Source organism: Cervus elaphus, chromosome 10 (genome assembly GCF_910594005.1).
Source record: "Cervus elaphus chromosome 10, mCerEla1.1, whole genome shotgun sequence".
Classification (NCBI taxonomy): Eukaryota; Metazoa; Chordata; class Mammalia; order Artiodactyla; family Cervidae; genus Cervus; species Cervus elaphus.
The window spans coordinates 22296265-22318649 of NC_057824.1; the positions used below are offsets into that span (position 1 = coordinate 22296265).

At 48.1% G+C, this 22385-nt stretch overlaps 1 protein-coding gene across 3 annotated transcripts in view; it reads left to right on the forward strand.

The window, feature by feature from the left end:
- Positions 1 to 22385, forward strand: part of ABAT (4-aminobutyrate aminotransferase) — an 85860-nt gene that overhangs the window by 48172 nt on the left and 15303 nt on the right. For all 3 annotated transcript variants that reach the window (XM_043914282.1, XM_043914283.1, XM_043914284.1), the window contains 9 exons: positions 3744 to 3841; positions 5629 to 5658; positions 7907 to 8024; positions 10765 to 10814; positions 18612 to 18692; positions 19271 to 19363; positions 19869 to 19931; positions 20895 to 20958; positions 21983 to 22131. In XM_043914282.1, the coding sequence (XP_043770217.1) occupies positions 3744 to 3841; positions 5629 to 5658; positions 7907 to 8024; positions 10765 to 10814; positions 18612 to 18692; positions 19271 to 19363; positions 19869 to 19931; positions 20895 to 20958; positions 21983 to 22131 (746 nt within the window). The remainder of the gene's footprint in view (positions 1 to 3743; positions 3842 to 5628; positions 5659 to 7906; positions 8025 to 10764; positions 10815 to 18611; positions 18693 to 19270; positions 19364 to 19868; positions 19932 to 20894; positions 20959 to 21982; positions 22132 to 22385) is intronic.

Below are 22385 nucleotides of genomic sequence, written 5' to 3' on the forward strand. Positions count from 1 at the left end.
AAATTAATTGACCTTTCTGAGCTTATTGTGTCCTTTAACATAAGACTCAAAATAACATTTACCTCCTATGGGGTTGTGAGGATTACGTGAGGTAATCCATGGAAATAACTCAGAATAATGTCCAGTGTGTTCACCGTAAGTGCTCAATAAACGGACATCTGCTCACACAGCTTGATAGAAGGGACCCTGGAAAAGGCTTTCTTGATCATTCAAATCTTATTCTTTTTTCCTGTGGTTTATGGCTACATGTCATCATTAAATGTTGTATTGGCACTTGGTCATTTTCCTCTACAAAAAGTCAAATTTGAGATATAGTAAGAAAAGCACAAGTTTTCTGGACTCAAATTCAGGCCTTGCAAACTCACTAGCTATGTGACCTCAGGAAACTTGCTTAACCTCTCTGATCCTCATCTGTGAAATGGGGACAGTATCTTCTCACAAGAAGGTTGTGGATTAATTAAAACAATAGGTGAGGGGCTTCCCTGGCATTCCAGCGGTTAAGACATCAACTTCCAGTGACAGGGGTGCAGGTTTTATCCTTGGTCAGTGAGCTGAGATCCCACAGGCCTAGGGGCCAGAAACACCAAGACATAAAACAAGCAATATTGTAGCAAACTCAATAAAAACTGTAAAAGTGGTCCACATCAAAAAAAAAAAGTCTTTAAAAAAAGAATAAAATAATAGGTGAGCGTTTGCCTGAATATATGTGAGCTTCCCCATCTTCCTTTTTCCAATAGCACATTTGCAAAAAAAAAAAAAACGCAGCAGACTCTGATTTTCAGGATTTCTGCCCAGCATTTTTGGCCCGCTCCCATCCATACCCAGAAAGACTTGGAACACGGTAAGAACCAGTGTGGTTCCTGACCCAGATGCATCTGCTCGCCCCTGGCCTTGGCGTCCCCATCTCGTGCCCCATCAATCTCCGCTGTGTCTCTCAGGTCCTACCCTGACCCTGCCTCCCAGTCCTGTTTACTCATGGTCCTGGCATCCTCCCCAGGGCCTCACACACTCCGTCAGCATCCTTTCAGCTTCAGGTCCCACTGCCAACTGCCTCCACCCCTGGTATTCCCGCTTCCCAACCCCTAAGAAATCTGATTGCTACAAAGCCATGTCAAGACATTTTCTGGAGAAAGGGAGAGAGGACTTGTGTGTCCTCATGAGAGGATGACTTACTTCTTATAGATTTTTCACTTTACCCCCTTTTCTGGAAACAAAGGAAGAACAGCAGGTTAAGAGCCCTATTTATCCAAATAGACCTGTTGAATGTAGGTCTAGTTGGAATCAGTCTTGATCAGTAATGCTGAGTTCAGGCCAGGGAAGAAACAGTTGAGTGTGTGTGCGTTGTTTTTTTCGTTAAGTCATCAGTATGGTCCATGATTTTTAACTCTCTGCTGTCCGAATAAGATCTTTAGGAATTCCTTTTTCATTGTAAGATCAAACAAAAGATAATAAAAGCTGGTATCTTCATGCCTGAAAATCAGGGTGGTATTGGATTTTAACTGGATTTTATGTTCAAAGGACTCCACTTTATTGCATATTAATTCAGAAACCTTCTTTGATATTCCAAGCAATTCTGAAAAATTAAGAATGAATTTATGTTTTCTAATATCATGGCTTTTTATAGTTTGGCAGGTTTTGTGTGTGTGTGACAGAGAGACGCTAGCGTGTTTTTAGTATTAGTTGCCTCTCCTGTGTAATGCAATAAATAACAACTACCCCTCAGGGTTGTGGAAGGACGAAATAAGATCACATACATGGTTTTTTTTTATTTTTTTTTAAAAATTAATTTATTTTAATTGGTGGCTAATTACAATATTATGGTGGTTTTTGCCATACATCAACATGAATCAGCCACAGTGCGCATGTGTCTGTCCATTCTGACTACTCCCCACCTCCCTCCCCACCCCATCCCTCTGGGTTGTCCCGGAGCACCAGCTGAGAGCCCTGCTTCATGCATTGAACTTGCACCGGTCATCTAGTTTACATCAGGTCATATACATGTTTCAATGCTATCCTGTCACATCATCCCACCCTCGCCTTCTCCCACGTAGTCCAAAAGTCTGTTCTTTACATCTGTGTCTCTTTTGCTGTCTCACATATAGGTTCATTGTTACCGTCTTTCTAAATTCCATATATATGCGTTATTTTATACTGTATTGGTGTTTTTCTTTCTGGCTTACTTCACTCTGTATAATAGGCTCCAGTTTCACCCACCTCATTAAAACTGACTCAAATGCATTCTTTTCTATAGCCGAGTAATATTCCATTGTGTGTATGTACCACAACTTCCTTATCCATTCATCTGCCGATGGACATCTAGGTTGCTTCCATGTCCTAGCTATTGTAAACAGTGCTGCGATAAACATTGGGGTACACGTGTCTCTTTCAATTCTGGTTTCCTCGGTGTGTATGCCTAGCAGTGGGATTGCTGGGTCATATGGCAGTTCTATTTCCAGTTTTGTAAGGAATCTCCTCACTGTTCTCCATAGCAGCTGTACTAGTTTGCATTCCCACCAACAGTGCAAGAGGGTTCCCTTTACTCCACACCCTCTCCAGTATTTATTGTTTGTAGACTTTTTGATGGCAGCCATTCTGATGGGTGAAGATCACATACATGATTTATATGAAACATCTTATTGTTTAGTCACTAAGTCATGTCCGACTCTTTCTGTCCTATGGACTGTAGCTTCCTCTGTCCATGGGATTCTCCAGGCAAGAATCCAGGGATTCCTGGCAGAGATTTCCCTGCCAGGGCAGGGAAAGCATCAAAGTCCTAACCACTGGACTGCCAGGGAATTCCCATCTCCTGGATGATTTTTAATTGACACAACTTAGGGCACAACTCGAGGCGATGCCACTGACCTCTAATGGCAGGTGGCCAGGGATGCAGCTAAACATCCTATAGCACCCAGGGCAACCTCCCACAGCAAAGAACCGTCCAGCTCACAATGGCAGTAGTTCCAGGGCTGAGAAATTTGAGTCTCTCTCTCTCTCTCTATATATATATATATATATATATATACATACATATGGAGCAGACATGGGTTTGATCCCTGGGTTGGGAAGATCCCCTGGAAAAGGAAATGGCAACCCACTGCAGTATTCTTGCCTGGAAAATTCCATGGACAGAGGAGCCTGGCAGGCTACATAGTCCATGGGGTCGCAAAAGAGTCAGACATGACTGAGCATGCACACACAATACATACGGATATAGATTAATATTTTTTTACAAAATTTGTATTATTTTTATTATGGATACATAATATTCCCAATATTCTGCTGCCCATGAAAATGGTAGGACACGGCACATTCTGTTTAGTGACCCTCCTTTGTTGGACATTTAGATTGTTTCCTCTCTGTTGTTGTTAGAAACAATGCTGTGATGAATATTTTTAATCTACATCTTTTTGCACTGGTCCAATTATTTTCCGGATGAATCCTGAAAACTGAGGTTGCTTAGTCGAAAAGAATAGGAAGTCGGCATCACCTTAGCCTCACAACAGTGGGATGTGAGCATGCCTGCTTGCCTACAGCATCACTGGCACCAGGCTTTCCCATTTCTTAAAGTCCTCAGGGTGCTTGTGGTACCCATGTCTGACCACACGCAGAGTTCGGGATCATCAGGCTGGCATGGGTCTCAGGCCCTGGCACTGCCTCTGTTGGAGACTCCCAGTGTTGTAACAAGGGCAGGATTCTCGTATCTCCATTACTCAGGGGTTTCTCACCGCCTCTGTTTACTGCAGGGTCCAGACACATCAGTCAGGCTGCAGCCAAAGTCGACGTTGAATTTGACTATGACGGACCTTTGATGAAGACGGAAGTCCCAGGGCCTAGATCTCGGGTGAGTTGAGCACACTTGAGTGGTATGTTTCAGAAAAGAACAAAAAGGGTCCATGGGGCAAGAACACAGCCCCGCTGAAGGTCCTGTATCCTTAGCTGCTTTCAGAGAGTTCACCATTAGAGGTCCAGAACTTTAAACCAGGCCATCCTTCCATAAGAAGTCAAAGAAGTCTTCTTAGAGGATATGTATCAGTTATAAATTGCTACAATAGTGCTGCATAACAAACAGTCCTAAAAGCCTTAACAGTATACAAGTTGCTCACGCAACCATAGTTAACTGGCAGTTGGGTAGGCAGCTGTGTTGGGCTCATCTATGTGCCTGAGGGATGACTGGCCACCATTTGATCTAGGTTAGGCTTGTCTTGGGTCAATGTGGTAATGTGGCTCAGCTTCATGGGTCTCTCATATTCCAGCCAGCCAGCCTGGGCTTGTTCTCATGGTGATGGAAAGGAGTGGTTGCTATAGGTCTCTTGAGCCAGGCTCCCCACTGACCCACCATTACTTCCACCTCGTTCTGTTGGCCAAAGCAAGTTACGTGGCTTGTTTCTGAGTCCAGAGTCAGGGGCTGGGGCAGAGCATCCCACCAACGGTGAAAGAACCTGACCGTGTGATGTAGCACAGGGCGTGTATGACAGATGCCTCCCTGAGCTTGATCTTGAAGGGCCACAAGGAGGAATTGGCAGGAGTGCATTCTGTTCTAGGCAAGGGGAATGGTGACAAGCCTGCAGGGTGACAGTGCATGGTGTGTGAGAGCTTTTGGGCAGCTCAGAATCCCTGGAATGGATGTTGGAGACACAGATAAATGTGGCGAGGGGTGTTGCGGCTTCTCCCCAGAGAAGCTACAAAATCTGCATACGCCACACTTTGCAAGAATGGTTAACCTTGATTCTGTGTTGTGATGTGCAATACTGTTTCTGATGTTTGCATCTAAAAAATAACAGTGTAAACCTTTGTAGTACAAATTTATTTTTTTCTCTGCATATTGTGCAGGCTTTATCCACACACAATGTCTTTGTTTTTTTTTTAATTCAAAAGATGTTTCTTTTGACATTGAAACTATTTAATAAAACTAGAAATCTTGTGCTGATGTAAATGATTGTAGCTATTTTCATGGTCCTTTGCTAACAAAAGAAGACTGTTTTTCATGCATATTTCTATTGGTAAGGGGTGAATTTTAATTTAGTAACAGTAAAATAGCTGGAATAAATTTCATATTCTTATCTGAATATTACTTTGTATTTTTACATGGAAATATATGATTTTATGATACTAATTGCTAAAGTTTACTTTCTGTGACTTCTTTTCAGAGATGAAATCTTTGTAATAGTAAAACCCCTAGGTTATAATTCCCAGTTGCTATGTATAATTGTACAAGTGATTTATGGAATGTTCAGATTATAATTATAAATGGTGCAGATTTCTATTTTCTAATGGTGTGTTAGAGCTTTTTTTCCCCCCCTAAATATAAAAAGAACCCATACTTTTCTGGGCATTAGATAAATATCTTCAGCTCAATTTTTGTTGTTGTTAAATATTTTAGTTTACTTGATTGTTATCTTTGAAGTGTCCGGCCCTCTAACCTGTCTGTTGTACTGGTAATTGAACTGGCAAGAATCATTTCCCACCAACTATTTCTTTTAAGGATTTAAAAAAAATATGTATAATATTGTTGACTAACTATTAAGTTATTGACATGAAGGGGGAAGAGCCCCAAGACTTGGGAAAAGATGAAAGATTTTAAGCAAGAATGTGTCCTTGCTATGATGCTTTTTTTCTTCTCTCCTGCAGGAGCTAATGAAACAGTTGAATATAATTCAGGTGAGTAGAGATGAAATAGCCATCCTATCTTTGCTTCTTGGTTACAACTTAATCTGTGCTGGCTCTTTTTATAAAACATGCTTTTCTTCTAAACCTTTTTTTTCTAATTTCATCTTTTCTTCTTTGACTCGTTGGGTTGTTGTTTTTTTTTTTTTAATATTTATTTAGTTATTTATTTGGCTAAGCTGGGTCTTAGTTTCTGTACGCAGGATCTTAGATCTTCTCTGCAGCATGTGGGATCTTTAGTTGTGGCATATGGGATCTAGTTCCCTGACCAGGGGTTGAATCTGACTCCCCTGCATTGGGAACACAGAGTCACCCACTGCACCACCAATGAGGGGTGTCGCATATTGGTTATTTATATAGTGTAATTCCCACATTTTGGTGAACTTCCCAAACTTCTGAGATTTCTAATCTCCTTCAACTGGGGTTGGAAAACTTATTTTGAATGATTTCAATTCTTGGAAATTTATTGACCCTTTTTTATGGCCTAGCATTTGGCCTATTCTAGAAAATGTTCTGTATGCACTTGAGAGGGACATATACCCTGCTCTTGTTGGGTGGAGTGTTCCACACGTTTTTGTGAGACCTACTGACTTTGAGCGTTGTTCACATCTGTTTCCTCACTAATTCTCTGCCTGGTTGTCCTATCCATTGTTGAAAGCCAGGTTCTGAAGCATCCGACTAGTCTCATAGAATTATTGTTTCCCTTCAGTTCTGTTAGGTTTTGCTGCATGTATTCGGAGCTGTATATCAGGTTTCGCAGGTGGCTGAGCATTAAAGAATCTGCCTGCAATGCTGGAGACATGGGTTCGGTCCCCGGGTCAGGCAGACTCCTAGAGGAGGAAATGGCAACCCACTCCAGTATTCTTGCCTGGAGAATCCCAGGGACAGAGGAGCCTGACAGGCTTCAGTCCATGGGGTCGCAAAGAGCCAGACGTGACTGAGCAACTAAACAATATCAGCTGCTTACATGTTTATCGTCTTCTTTGTGGACAGACCCTTCTGTCATTCTAAAATGCCTCTCTTTACCTCTGGGAACATTTTATTTGTTTAACAGTTTTATCTGATATCACTATAAAGCATCCAGCTTTCTTATGATTGCTATTAGAATCATATATCTTTTCCTATTTACTCTCAACCTAATTTGTATTCTAGAATCTAAAATATAACTCATGTAGACGGCATATCACAGAATCTTTTAATCCAGTCTGATAGTTTCCGATTTTTTTTTTATTGACTTACTTAATCTATGCACAGTTAATGTTAATATTGATGTAGCTGTATTTACAGGTTCAGTTTTATTTTCTGGTATTTTTAATTTATAACATTTGTTTATTTGGCTGCACTGGGTCAGTGGCGTGTGGGATCTAGTTCCCTGACCAAGGATTGAGCCCCGGTCCCTTGCAGGGGCATCAGGGAGTCAGCCACTGAACCAACAGGGAAGTGCCCAGTTTTATTTTTTGTTCTCTCTCTTCCTCTTGTCTTTTTTTATTCCTCACCTTGTTTTCTAGTGTTATTTTGGTACATAATGTGAAGATCTTCTAGTGTACCATTTTCATTTCTTTCACTATGTAATATATGTATTATATTATCAGTATATAATCACTATAGTTTTTTAGTTTTCTTACATCCTAAGGCTTACCATATACATCTTAACTTTCCAGAATTTTCTTCAGATTTATTTTTCAATCTTTTTTATTGGGATATATAAAACACAGACAGAAAAAAAAATCATTAAATACAAACCCACAGCATAATAAACAATTATAAAGCAAATCACCTATGTATTAATAACTACCAGCAGGGCAAAAAAATCCAACATTGCCAACGACTACAGACGCCATCCATGTGTCTTTAAATGGTCAGGACATGGTTTGAACCCAGGTCTCTTGCTCTGCAGGGGCTTCCCAGATGATGCTAGTGGTAAAGAACCTGCCTGCCAATCCAGGAGATATAAGAGACACAGGTTTGATCCCTGGGTCAGGAAGGGCATGGTAACCCACTCCATTATTCTTGCCTGGAAAACCCCATGAACAGAGGAGCCTGGCGGGCTATAGTCCATGGGGTCACAAAGAGTCGGACATGACTGAAGCGTCTTAGCATGCATACTCCTGGATTGCAGGCAGATTGTTTAATGTCTGAGCCATCAGGGAGGTCCCTTACTTCAGCAGTTCAAGCTTAGTTCTGAAAGACTGAGGGTCTAGGGAATTTCAGTGAACCTGATCCAGTCTCTTCTTTCCCCAAGAATGCAGAGGCTGTGCACTTTTTCTGCAATTATGAAGAGAGTCGAGGCAATTACCTGGTGGATGTGGACGGCAACCGGATGTTGGATCTTTATTCCCAGATCTCCTCTGTCCCTATAGGTAAGAGCTGAAAAATAAATCCTTGGATGGAGCTTCTCTCCGTGTGTTAGTCATGGTTATCCAGGCTTCAGTCACTCCTTCCAAGAGACACGTCCTTGTATGTGTGGCCAGACACTTCCCTCAAGGGCAGAGGAAAAGAATAAGTTGTTTGCAGAGGGTATATTACAAAAGGAACTTTACATGTCTTTTCTCATGTACTCCTCCCCCAAAACCTGACAAATATGGGTCTCGGTAAATATACCCGTTTTGTAGGTAGATGAGCAGAGCTTGGCAAGAAAGCACAGGTAATGTGAACCCATGTCCAATATCAGCAGTCTTAGGACTCCTAGAAGATCGGAGGTGGGGATTCAGTGCCAGTGGTTAATCAAGGGAGAGCTGTTGGGGGAGAGGGAGGAAGGGAGCAGAGAGCAGACGGGAGGATAAGAAGGGTGAGGTCTCAGCCAGCGACCAGCCAGCAGCCTCCTTCCACGGGGCGGAGCGGGTGGGGCTCTGGAATGTGAATTGCACCCTAGAGTCAATCCCAAACCAAAGTGAAGAGGCTGGTCTTTTGGTCCCCCTGGGCCAGTCTGGTCATTGCGCATCAGCTGCCAGAGGGAAGGATGTGTCATCTTTCAGGCATCGCAGCTTCCTTTCATCAGGGGCAGTTTGCCAGAGGAGGTGTCTGGAGCCACTATCAGTGACCCCTCCCCCCCAGTATACAAACGCGCAGAGCGGCTAGGAGAGGGGTGGCTGGCCCGAGAAAGGATCTCTCTCAGCAGGCTCACCTCCTGGCCATCCAGAGCAAGACTGTCCTACTGCAGGAGGGAGAGGCAGGGCTGATGGGCACATTTGTAGCTTGGCTGGCCCATGTTTCTTTGGTCGGTGGAGTCCTCACGGCACCCACCAGTCTGTAGGCTGAGTATCTGTGAAGCCTGTCCCTTTGTGGATAATGCTAGAGCCCCCACAGCTCCCCACCCGCCTCCATCCCCCTCCACTCACTCGCTTAGGGTCTTTCCACAGAGATCCGCCCCTCCATTAGGTTTCCACGCCTCCTCTGCTTTTGCCAAGTTGGGTCCCTCAAACCTATTTATTTCCCATGAAGATGAGATCCAACAGCAGGCAGATGACTCACTGTTTCTGGTAAGTTCATCATCCGGAGATGCCTTGGGCTCTGAAGGCGACTTGGAGTTTGAGATTTACAACTCTCTCTCTCCATGTCCCGCCAGAGTGAAAGGGGTAAAATCTCACATTATCCTGGAACTGTGGGCCAGTCTCTTCCTGGCTAACCCCTACATCCTCCCCACCACCTCCCAGGGCTCCTTCAGCTCAAATCCCCAGCCAGCCGGCATCTCTGTGGGGCTGGGGGAATCGGGCTAATCAGACTAGCAGTGGTTGTTAAAAGACCAGAAGTTCGAGGGCTTCCCCGGTGGCTCAGTGGTGAAGCCAGCTGCCAATACAGGAGACACGGGTTTGATCCCTGATCCAGGAAGATCCCACACGCCCTGGAGCAACTAAGCCCATGTGCCTCAACTTGTGAACCCGAGCTAGGCCAGAAGTTCTTAAAGTTCTGTCTCTGGCCACCTTTATTCCTACATCTGTAATCACTGAAATATTTTTTTTAACTAATAATTATTGAAAATTTCCTGTCTGGTATAGTGTCTTCCAAGGGCTTCCCAAGTGGCCCTATTGGCAAAGAACCTGCCTGCCCATGCAGGAGATGCAAGAGACTCGGGTGGGATCCCTGAGTCGAGAATATCCCCTGGAGAGGGGAATGGCAACCCACTCCAGAATTCGTGCCTGGAGAATCCCATGGACAGAGGAGCCTGGTGGGCTACAGTCTATGGGGTTGCAAAGAGTCGGCTGATTTGGCCTGGCCGCATGCATGGTGTCTTCCGTGTTCTCTCATTTAATCCCTACAGCCATCCTATAATGTCGGATCTTTTAATATCACCTCGGGCCCATCAATAGGGAGTCAGGTTTCAAGGGGTTTCAGGGTTCTCCCAGCCACCCACGGAGCCTGAAGCTTTGCGTCAATGACTCTGCCTCCTAAGCTTACTTCTATAGGAGCAGGCTTCAGACAGCTGCCCCTGCCCTGCAGTGTGGGGCGGCCCATGACATCAAAGACCCGGGTGTGCAGACTTCCCTGAGGGTCCAGTGGTTAAGACTCTGCACTTCCACCGCAGGGGTACAGGTTCAGACCCTGGTGAGGGAGCTAAGATTCCACGTGCTGCTCGGTGTGGGTGAAAAAAAAAAGTCCAGGCATAGGATTTCCTGATCAGAGGGGCTAGCTCTGCTTTCATCTTTCTTTTCTGCATCTGTGGCTTAACGTGACTCCCTGACACTGCCTTTATCTACTGAGGCAGAAAAGCCATCAACATCCAGGCAGCGTGGTAAGAGTCAGAGCTGAAAGACCTCTGGCCACAGGTCAGTTGGAAAAAACCCCACACTGTTCCTTCCTTGGTGAACAAGCAATTCCCAACCTTGGTCCCAGCACCCCTGGGCGTAGGATGCGTGGTGGGGAGACGGAGGAAGAGTGTTAATTACTCTCTCCCCTGGTCCTCACACCACTGCCCAATTGACACCCCCTGCATCCAACCGAGTGAAGCCACAGGGCTTTTCCTGGGCGGGGCCCCAGAAATGGGCCTTTGTATGTGAAGAGGGTTATAGGGTTGGAAGGGAAGGAAGGGGGCAGGCGATGGGGTGAGGGGCAGGGGACCCCCGGATACGATGCTAGTCTCTAACTGTATCTTCCTCTCCCCAGGTTACAACCATCCTGCTCTCATGAAACTCGTCCAACAGCCTCAAAATATGGTGAGTGCCCGGGGTTGTGTTCATGGAGATTCAGAGGGTGACTGGGGCAGCCTTTGGAAATGGTCCATCCATTGAGTCCTCCCTGAAATATTTGTTGAGTCCATACTGTGTGCTAAGCCCTTAGAACACCTTGCCAACACAGTGCCCTGCTCCCACGGAGGCAGCCAGTTAACCACACACGTAAGCAGAGAATCACAGCCATACGAAGCGCTACCGAGCAAGGCAATCAGTGCTATGTGGGCACAAGACAATGATCATGGTAATAATGAACAATAATTAAGAGCATAATACGTATAAACACTGTGGCCGGCACAGATCGAATATTGCCAAGTCGCTGAGGCGGCTGCTTTTGTTATCCCTGTTTTTACAGATGAGGGAACTGAACACAGAGAGGTTAAGTATTTGTCCAAAGTCACACAGCCAGAAGAGGTGCTGGAAATAAAAAGCCCAAGGGAGCTGGGCTTTTTAGGGATGGATGGGCTGGGAGTTGGGGAAGAGTGGTCCCTGTAGGGAGTGGAGGGTGGGAGGGAGAGGTGCAAGGGGCTTCAGGAACAAAAGAGGGCAGGGCAGCCAGATCAGAAGAGCCAGGAAGGGTCCAAGTGTGACTGGGGCGGCAGGCAGGGGCCGGGGGCACTGTCTCATGCTTGGCATTGCTACCGTCTGGGGCTGGATTCTTCTCGGTGGTGGGGCCGTTGATTGATGACGCTGGCTGTGACACGCGTGGGGATGTGCATACACACTAAGTGTACTCTGTGTGTGTGTGTGTTTGGTCGCTTCAGTCCTGTCCGACTCTTTGCGACCCGTGGACTGTAGCCTTCCAGGCTCCTTTGTCCATGGGATTCTCCAGGCAACGCCCTCCTCCAGGGGATCTTACCGACCCATGGATGGGACCCAGTCCCCCTGGGTTTGCAGACAGATTCTTTACCATCTGAACCACCAGGGAAGCATACTACTGAATGAATTTTCCCCTGTAACCCAGTGTTTCTCAACTTTTTCTTCCCATTATGACTCGCTTAAGGAGCCTTTTTTTTTTTTTTGGCTGCACCTTTCCGCATGTGGGATCTTAGTTCCCCAACCAAGACTTGAACCCACACCCACTGTAATAGAAGCACAGAGTCTTAATCACTGGTCCACCAGGGAAGTCTCTCAGAAGGCTTTTTAGACATTGTTTTCCTAATTGTCCTCCCCAACCACGAAACGTTAATACCACCCTGTTTTAGTTTCCTGTTGCTGGCATCACAAACTACCACCAGCCTAGGGATTTAAGACAACAGCCATTTATGGTCTCACAGATCTTGTGGGTCTAGAATCCGATGAGCAAAGCTGAATGCTCTGCCTAGCAGCTCACGAAGCTGAGGTCAGCTCATAGCTGGAGGCTCCGAGGGAGGATCTGCTTTGGGGCTCTTTCAGGTTGTTGGCAGAGTTCGTTTCACGTGGTCCCTCCACCATCAGGCCAGCAACGTATGATCCAGCCCTCTTTGTATCCCTTCTCCGCCTCTGCCCTGAGCAAAGGGCTTGTGTGGTTGCACTAGACCCACCCAGAAAATCTAGGACTGTCTCCTTTCTGAGCTGAATAGAAAGCTTAATAACATCTGCAAAGCCCCCTCTGCTATGTAACATATTCACAGTTGTGGGGATGGGATAAGAGTGGGGTGTCTTCCTGGAAGCCATAATGGTGCCCACCACACACCTATGATACATGGTATATATATATGTGTATGAAGAAGTGTGAAGTGTTAGTCACTCAGCTGTGTCCGACTCTTTGTGACCTCATGGACTGTAGCCCACTAGGCTCCTCTGTCCATGAAATTCTCCAGGCAAGAATACTGGAGTGGGTTGCCATTTCCCTCTCCAGGGGATCTTCCTGACCCTGATCGAGCCTGCATCTCCTGCATTGCAGGCGGATTCTTTAACGCTGCAATTCTTTAACCATGGAAGCCTCCCCTTACTTCTAACAGCACATAGACAGAATCGTACTGTGTGTACTTTTTATCACGTCTGGCTTATTTCACTCAAAATCCATCTGGAGATGTGTCCTTGGTAGCCAAAGGGCATCCATCCTCCCGGCTTTAATTGTTCCATTGTGTGAACTGTTCCATTGTGTGAATGCGCTGTAATTAGCATCCTACCTACCTCGGATGAGCATCTGAGTCACTTCCCACGAAGGCCACTGCTGTGAGTCACTTCCCACGAAGGCCACTGCTGTGGACCTTCCGGTGTGTCTGCTGGTGACACAGTCATGCGTCCCACGATACAAGGTGCGGACAAAACCAGCCCATCTCTGCAGCAGTGTGCACACATGGCCAGCCTCAGCAGACCCTCAGATACCCGGACAGTTTTCCGTCTGGCTACTTCCCAACCACCCCCCCACCCCGGGCGCCCTATGTCGTTAGGGCTTCCATTTCTCTCAGAGTGTGACATCATGTCCACACATAAGGGGTGTGATTCCCAAAAAGAAATCAAAGAAAGACGGGAGGACTGAAAGCCTTATCCCGGCAGGAACCAGCTCCCCAGCTTTTTATATATTTTTAAAATACTATATATTTGACTGTCTCGGCTCTCAGCTGCAGCACGTGGATCTTTGTGTCTGTCATGCAGGATCTTTGGTTGCACTGCACGGGCTCCCTGGGCTTCCCCAGGGAGTGGCTCAGTGGGTAAAGAACCCGCCTGCCAAAGCAGGAGTCGCAGGAGCTGTGGGTTTGATCCCTGGGATGGGAAGATCCCCTGGAGGAGGGCAAGGCAACCCACTCCAGCATTCTTGCCTGGAGAATCCCACAGACAGAGGAGCCTGGGGGACTACAGTCCATGCGGTCGCAAAGAGTTGGCCACGGCTGAAGCGACTGAGCACGCACACACTCTCTAGTTTATTGCGCAGGCTCTAGGGCACAGGCTCAGTAGTTGCTGCGAAGTTCCACATCATGTGGGATCTTAGTTACCCAGGGAGGAATCGAACCCAATGTCCCTGCACTGCAAGGAGGATTCTTAACCACTGGACCAGCAGGGAAGTCCCCTCTCCAGCCTTAAAGAAGCAGCAGAAGATAACAGGAAAGAACTCAGCTCCTCTTTACCTGTGGGTGGGTGTGCCTGCCTGGGAGGGACCTGGGGATGGTTCTCACCTCCAATGGGTTGACAAATTCAGGGGCTGCTCTGGCAGAAGCCTCGTCCCCCCACCCCCCAAACCCAGGGTGTCTGGCGAGGCCTGTTGGTGTCTCCGAGCGTGTGTTTACATTCAGAGCCCAGCTTTGTTTCGAAACGTTCTGCGGATCCCAGATGCCTCAGCAGTTGGTGCTAAAAAACTGTGTCAACAAACACGCCAGACACATTTGCCGTGTCAGCTGCCTCCGGAGGCAGAGTGGCCCCAACAGCACGTGACTTCCAGGCCCAGGGATTCTGATTTGCAGGGGTGGGGGGTGGGGGAATGCCCTGTGTCCACCTATCCCTGCCAAGAACCTGGACGCCACCCCTCATCCTCCCTTCCCCCACCCAGGCAGGGACCAGTTCTAGCTCCCCCTCTTCCACTTGGAGTTTCCCATCAGCCCCTCTCCATCTCCCCTCCCACTCCATGTCCATTCTCACCTCCTCCAAACCATCCTCTAAACTGCTCTGTGCCTGGAACCCTCTCCTGGTACCCACTGCCTTCAGGATGCCTCCCAGCTCCTCCTCTTCACGTGCAAAGCCCTTTGTGATCCGCCTCCTGCTTCTTCAGCCTCAGTTTCTTTCTTTTTTTAAAAATTAGCTTATTTTTATTTTTTTGACTGCACTGGGTCTTCATTGCCGCAAGCAGACGTTCTCTAGTTGCAGCGATCGGGAGCCACTCTTCCTTGTGATGCTCAGGCTTTTCACTGCAGTGGCTTCTCTCGTTGCGGAGCACGGGCTGTAGGCACAAAGGCTTCTGTGGTTGTGGCATGTGGACTTGGTTGGTCCTGTCACGTGGAATCTTCCCGGAGCAGCGATTGAATCTGTGTCCCCTGCATTAGCAGGCGGATTCCCATCCATTGTACCGCCAGGGAAGTCCCAGCCTCATTTCTTGACATCTTCACTCAATGATGGATGGAGTACCTACTGTGTGCTGGGCACTGTCCTTGGTGCTGAGCTTGATGACGCGATCACAGTCTAGGTTACAGTCCAGAATAGTCTGGACCAGTGTCTGGATCACAGATCAGATCTGCCTAGATCGCCACCTAGACCATAGTCTGGATCAAGGTCTAGATCACAGTCTGAGCTGATGTTGTTCTTGCAGAGGGCTGGGTGTGGGACAGGGAGACTGGCACAGCCTTAGAGAAGTGACCATTGACCGCCGCAAGCTCAGCAGAGTACATCTGAGGCGTCAGACAGGACGACATTGATTGACGTCTTCCAAAATGTTAGCGAGAGATGCACTCAGGTGGTGCATGGTGTCTTACCTGTCCTGGGCAGGCTACTGCCAAGTCATTGAAGTCCTGAGATGGTGCTTATCAACCCTTGCATACCCCAACCACATCATCTATAATTCATGTGCCAGGTCACCTGGATCTAACCAGTTGCAGTTAGAGCTTCTTACGTCCCCGGGGCGGGCTCATCACACTGCTCACGGGTTATACAATAATTAGTGGTCATGTCATATGCCTGGTCACTGCAATGAATGATGAGTGCCGACTGACATCCGTGGTGCCTTGGCTGGGCTGGCCGTAGGGCAGCTGACCTTGTCAGCTAAGACATCAGTGTGACCTCCAGGCCTTTCCACCTGCGTGATTCTGTCCTTCAGGACTAGCTCCTGCCTCATTCGTAGGCTGTGCCCTCTCACTGGCTCCTGACGAGCACCCAGGAAGGCATCCTCATTTTCTCAAATAAGGACCAGAGAGGTTAAGTGACTTGCCCCAGGGTGCACAGCTGCTTAAACCAAGCCCATTCTCCTCCTTCTGCACTTTATAGCTGCTGAGTCTGATGGCAAGGATTCTAGAAACCTGTCCTCAATTGATTCTGCTACCCAGAGTCCCAGATACCTTCTGTTCTTAATGGATGTCACGCTTTGCCGAACAAGAACACCACCCCCACATCTCGCCTGGGCCCAGAGAGGCAGTCAGCCCGGCCATCTCCTCTGTGAGCCGCTTCCCCCACTACCTGTGCTGGAAATTCACCTCCACCCCGAGCTCATGATGTGTTTGATTTCCTCGGAGGCACACTGACTGTGTGTGTGTGTGTGTGCTCAGTTGCTCAATTGTGTCCGACTCTTTGAGACCCCCTGGACTGCAGCCCGCCAGGCTCCTCTGTCCATGGGCTCCTCCAGGCAAGAATACTGGAGTGGGTTGCCATTTCCTTCTCCAGGGGACACAGCGAATGGCTTGAAGCCAAAACAAAAGACCGCTCAGCGGCTCCCACAGGCCACCCAAGGTCTCCGGTCTCTGCCAAGCCTACTTACCTACAGCATCTATAGTTTCAGGTGGAGGCTGCCTGCAGTGTCCGGCAGAGGCTGGGATCAGAAGTCAGCCAACCTGGGTTTGACTCATGGTTCTGCCTCTGTCTGTGTGATTTGAGGCAGGTTGCTTGACCTCTCTGGTCCTCCATTTCCCCAGCTCTTCAATGAAAAGGGTTAACTCCCCCCACTGCTTATCCTCGACCTAGCCAGCTAGTTGCTGCTGAAAAAGAAAAACCAAAAGAGGCACAAGGCTACCACGAAGTCCAGCGGGTCACGCCTGGACTTTGCAGGAGGATGGGTGCTAGGGCCCGCCTGTCCTTGAGTTTCCTCCTGTTTGGATTTGCACTGAGTTTGTTTACACAGCTGAGTCCGAGAGAGAGGGGTGCGTGAGAATTTCCAGGTTCAGTCAGCCCTTCCTTCCTTTTAACTCGACTCACAGGATCTTAGTTCCTGGACGAGGCATTGAACCTGGGGCCCTCGAATTGAAGGGCTTCCCTGGTGGCTCAGATGGCAGAGAATCTGCTTGCGATGCAGGAGATGTGGGTCAGGAAGATCCCCTGGAGGAGGGAATGGCAACCCTCTCCAGCATTCTTGCCTGCAGAATTCCATGGACAGAGGAGCCTAGCGGACTATAGTCCAGGGGATTGCAAACAGTCAGACATGACTGAGCAATTAACACTTTCACTTGCTTTGAAAGCATGGAGTCTTAACCACTGGACCGTCAGGGAAAATCCCCCAAGCCACTTCTTGATGACCTCATTGCTCATTCACTGTGCAGACCCCACTCAGACTCTTGCTGACCCTTCAGGGGGCCCTGGCTGCACCTGGAGAGACAGATCAGCTCTGTTCTTAACCCCGTTTGCATTTCTATTTGCATCTTTTCCATAAGGGTGGACGCAGGTTGATACATTTATCAACACCCACAGAAGGTACACGACTCAGTGAAGCCTAACATACAACTGTGGCCTTTCCACATGCCATTTTACCAGCAATACAACATTGTCATCGGCTAACGTACCTTCGTTTGCTTAACCTAATTTTGGCATTTAGAGTGGTTCTCCCTTTTGTTGTAAGTGGTTCTCCTTTTTGCTTCCTCGTTTCCTGGGTTTCAGAAGCGAGTGTCTGTATAGCGTCGGGTGTGCACTGTTGATTTCCTTACAGAGGGAATCCTTCTCTGGACCCACATCTGTTAAAAAAAGGAAGTTTCCTAACACTGCCTCTCTCATAGGCAGCTCTTTCATTAGCCAGCTCCTACATCAGATTGCTCCCCTACGTCTCACTCTCTTTAAAACTTACAGCTACTGAGACCTCTTTCTTTCCCCATTTTTTTTTAATTAGAGTATAATTCACATGAGGTCAGATCCATCCTTTGCCATATACAGTTCTATGGGTTTCAACAAATGCATACTCTGGGAATTCCCTGGTGGTCCAGGATGGTTCCACGGCAGGGGGCATGGGTTTGATCCCTGGTCAAGGAACTAAGATCTTACAAGCCACCCGGTGGGGCCAAAAAATAAATAAAACTTAAAAAAATTTTTTTAACATTTCAAATTTATTTGCTAATTTTTAAAATAATTGTATTTACTGTTTCTATTTTTGGCTGTGCTGGGTCTTCATTGCTGTGCAGGCCTTCCTCTGGTTGCAGGGAGCAGGGGCAACTGTCGTTGCAGTGTACGGGCTTCCCATTGTGGGGGCTTCTTCTGTTGCAGAGCACAGGCTCTAAGGCGTGCTGGGAATCTTTGGAAAAGCAGGCAGGCAGTTTGTCAATGTGAGGCTGCTGTCAAGGCATCCTCTTAAATAAAACTTTTTGGTGTTGTTCAGTCGCCAGGTTGTGTCCTACTCTTAGCTGCCCCATGGGCTATTATGCCAGGCTTCCCTGTCCTTCACTGTCTCCAGGAGTTTGCTCAAATTCATGTCCATTGAGTTGGTGATGCTATCTAACCATCTCATCCTCTGCTTCCCCCTTCTCCTCCTGCCTTCAATCTTTCCCAGCATCAGGGTCTTTTCCAGTGAGTTGGCTTTTCACATCAGGTGGCCAAAGTATTGGAGCTTCAGCTTCAGCATCAGTCCTTCCAGTGAATATCCAGGGTTGATTTGGTTTAGGATTGACTGGTTTGATCTCTTTGCTGTTCATGGGACTCTCAAGAGTCTTCTCCAGCACAGCAGTTCAAAAGCATCAATTCTTCAGCATCAATTCTTTCTTTATAGTGATAGTGCAATACCCCAGCCAAGAAACTGACACTTTGTTTTCAACCCAGAGCCATCCTAGTGGATTTCTCTAAAAGTGCAGGAGAATCTGTCATTCCTGGAAGTGTGAAACACATCTACTCTGAAAAGCATCGCCGGTGGGTAGGACCTGGGTCAACCAAGAAGTCACGACTGGCATTCTGGGTTTTTTGCAGAGCACGTTCATCAACAGACCTGCCCTCGGAATCCTTCCTCCGGAGAACTTTGTGGAGAAGCTCCGAGAGTCCCTGCTCTCGGTGAGTGACTCCATGGAGACAGACTGCCTATGTGAGGACCCACCTCCGCCTTCCCCATCGCTAGACCTTGGCTCTGAACTCCAGGAGGCCAGAGTAGCTGGGAAGGAAAGGGTTGACATCCATAGCAATTAAGGATGGGGTGTTTCTGCATTAGTCTCACTCTTCCTGCTGTTTCTTTCAGGATGAGTCTTTTAAAATTTTTCCTTGTGAGAATACCTGGGATCACTCATGTGCTGGAGGGTGGGGTGGGGGAAAGGGAACCCAGTGGAACTTAAATTAGCATGGGTCCTCCCTGACTTTGGGTTTCAGTGGCCACAACCATCACTGTCCTTCGGAATCCTGACTTCCCACCTGTAAAATGTACAGTTGGTGGCGGGGAGGGCCATCAGGAGGGACCTATGGGCTTTATTTACCTTTTCTTCTCTCTGGCCTCCAGCCCCCAGGCCTTTCTGGGCTTCTCGCTCACCCTCCCAGTCTGACTGTGTCCAGGACCCCGTACCTGGTTCCCTGCCCGCCTGTAGCGGCCCAGCTGGAGGGAGGAGGGAGAGGGGAGCCCACAACTGTTTCCCTCCCCACAGGTGGCTCCCAAAGGGATGTCCCAGCTCATCACAATGGCCTGCGGCTCCTGCTCCAATGAGAATGCCTTCAAGACCATCTTCATGTGGTACCGGGTGAGGTTTGGGGCATGCATGTGTGTGCACGTGAGCACACACACACACACACACACACACACACACACACACACACACACACACACACACACAAAGGCTCCTCAGCCCCCAGCCGCACACTCAGTCCCTGTCCAATTATTCACCCCAGTTGGCCGGAATATTGGACATCAGTGACCATGTCCAAAATCCAGGGAGGGCCACGGGCTAGTCAAGCCTTTCTGAATATCCCAGCAGAGAATGGTACAAAACCTCCCCAGTGTGCCTGGAATAACATACCATCTCACAGATCTTCACTGTTGCCAACAGAACAGGGATGAGCCTTATCAGTCCATCTATTTCATCGCGAGCACTGTGAACAGTCTGTGCCTCCATCCAAATGTGTAACATCAACATGTGTGAGCAGCTCTTGAGAAAGCACCCCCTCGTTGCCTGGCTGTGGGTGCAAGGCGGCAGCTCTCCCTGCCCCAGGGCATCTCTGAGAATCTTTTCTGTTCCATTTTGTCAGGGCAAGGAAAGAGGCCAGTCGAGTTTCTCCAAAGAGGAGCTGGAGACGTGCATGGTCAACCAGGTGAGCCCAGCACCCGCTCCGCCCAGTGCGTGGGGTCCTGTCCTCCTCAAGTCGGGGGGTCGTCTCGGTTTGTAAAAAAAACTGCAACATCTGTGAAGTGCAATAAAACCAGCTGCATCTCATATCACATTTGGAGATGAACAAAGGAAAACAACGAGAGGGTATACTGGAGTTTGTGGGAGAAGGTGATGGCTTTTCCTGGGAGTCTTGGGGACCCAGTGGAGTTGAGCCAGGTCAACCTCCCAGAGACTCAGGGGCCCCCAAGGTGGCCTCTGCAGTGTCCCCAGCGGCTCTTCCTGAGTCACTGGAGGCAGGTCTGATTTCCTTGCCGAGTGGAAGGTCAGAAGGCAGGGCTGCTGTGCCGTTTGCTTAGGGCCAGGAGAGGCCTAGGCATTCGTGAATTCCTCCTGCGCCCAGGGTCAGCCCTGGAGGGCCAGGGAAAGCTGGTTTTCCTCCCATCCTGCTGGTCCAAAGCCTGGGCGTGTCCTGTGAGGGGCCCAGCTCAGCATCAGGTCATGGGAGGCAGGTACCACCCCCACACCTGGCCCATCTGCAGGCTGTGGGAATCAGAGCCACCGAACCTGGGAAAGGAGAGGGGGCTGGGAGGAGCTGGAAGAGCCCATCGACGGCCGGGGTGGTGATGGAAAGGAGAAAGGGGGGTGGTGGGGGCCCTGGGGCAGCACGCCCACCCACCTTCAGGCTTGGCCGAGAAAGATGGGCGCCCGTGATGCAGAACTTGTGAGAAGACAGAGGTTCAGAAATGTATCTCATGAAACCTCTTGATTTAAAAAAAAGAAAAAAAAATCCACAGGCTGGATACTGACCTCTGGTGTCCAGTTTGTAACTTCCACCTGTGAGGGGACCCCTGGTTCTCCTGAGACTTCATGCTCCTCGAGGTCCACGCGGGCAGCCGTCTAGGTCCCTGGCTCACAGTCCTGACCAATGGCTGTTTCCTGGTTCCAGGCCCCCGGGTGCCCCGACTACAGCATTCTCTCCTTCATGGGTGCTTTCCACGGGAGGACCATGGGTAAGGAGGGCCGTGGGATCCGGAGGCGGCAGGTAGAGTAACAACAACAACACAGTGATCGCTGCCTCTGACCGGGCATAGCAGCTTCCGCTTATGGTCTCCTTGATTGCACACCACTCCCTGCAGACTAGGGGTGGCTGTTCCCACTTTGCAGATGTGGACACTGAGGCTCAGCAAGGCAAGGAACATTCAAGGCCATTCAGTGGCAGAGCTAGGATTTAAACCCTTGCCTCTCTGCCTTCAAAGAATTAGTCTGTGATAAATCAGAAAGCAACGACACGTATACACACACAAAGACACACGCGTGCGCCTTCAGCTTCAGGATGTTCCCAGAACTGGGATTCTGCAGGCACTGGGTCTCCCCAGGCTGCCCCCTATCATTCTCAAAAACAGTCTGGCAGAAACCAACACAATGTTATAAAGCAATTTTACTCCAACTAAAAAGTAAACTTAAAAATAAATAAAAAGTGTTTGCTGGAGTCCTGCCTTATTGAAGGTACCATTCACTGAAGGCACAGCAGTTCTAAAATGGAAAAAGTACAATCTTTGCCTTCCAAACAATCTAATAATTAGATAAAGACTTCGGGAATTAAGAGTATATCTTGACCTGCCCGAAAGTTTTTATAACTACTGTGATTAAAACCATTCATGAAAATTTAGAGAGACCGTGTGATGGATTTGTTGTTGTTGTTCAGTCGCTAAGTAGTGTCCGACTCTTTGCAACCCCATGGACTTCAGCACACCAGGTTTCACTACCTCCCAGAGTTTGCTCCAATTCATGTCCATTGAGTCGGTCACATAATGATGTAATGAATTGGTGATGTAATGATGTAATGGATAGACGTGTTAATTCTGTTTATGAGAAGCCCAATCTTCATTTTCTGTGATCCAAAACATGAAATTTAATAAGTTCACAAACTAAAAAAAAAAGTTCACAAACTTTGAAATTCTAAAGAAAAAAAAGAATAACAGTCCACCCTCCTTCCCTGAGTCAACCTCTCCTCTTCTGTTCTGCTGGGCTTAGGTTGCTTAGCAACCACGCACTCCAAAGCCATTCACAAGATCGACATCCCCTCTTTCGACTGGCCCATCGCACCGTTCCCACGGCTGAAATATCCTCTGGAAGAGTTTGTGAAAGAGAACCAACAAGAAGAGGCCCGCTGTCTAGAAGAGGTAACACCTGGACCCTCCCGGTCCTCTCAACACCCCACCCTGACCCTCAGCACCCCAAGAATTAGCCCAGATAAGAGGAATACACACAGTGTCTGGGGATCCATGTGGCACTCCCTGGCTGGGACAGAGGGATAGGGAGCCACGTGTCCCAATGTTCCATGTTAGGAAAGGTAACGAGACACTGATTTTGCCACCCAGCCTCCACCACCCGGCTTCTGGTACCCACTTCTGTATCATTTAAGTTTCTTTGGGGA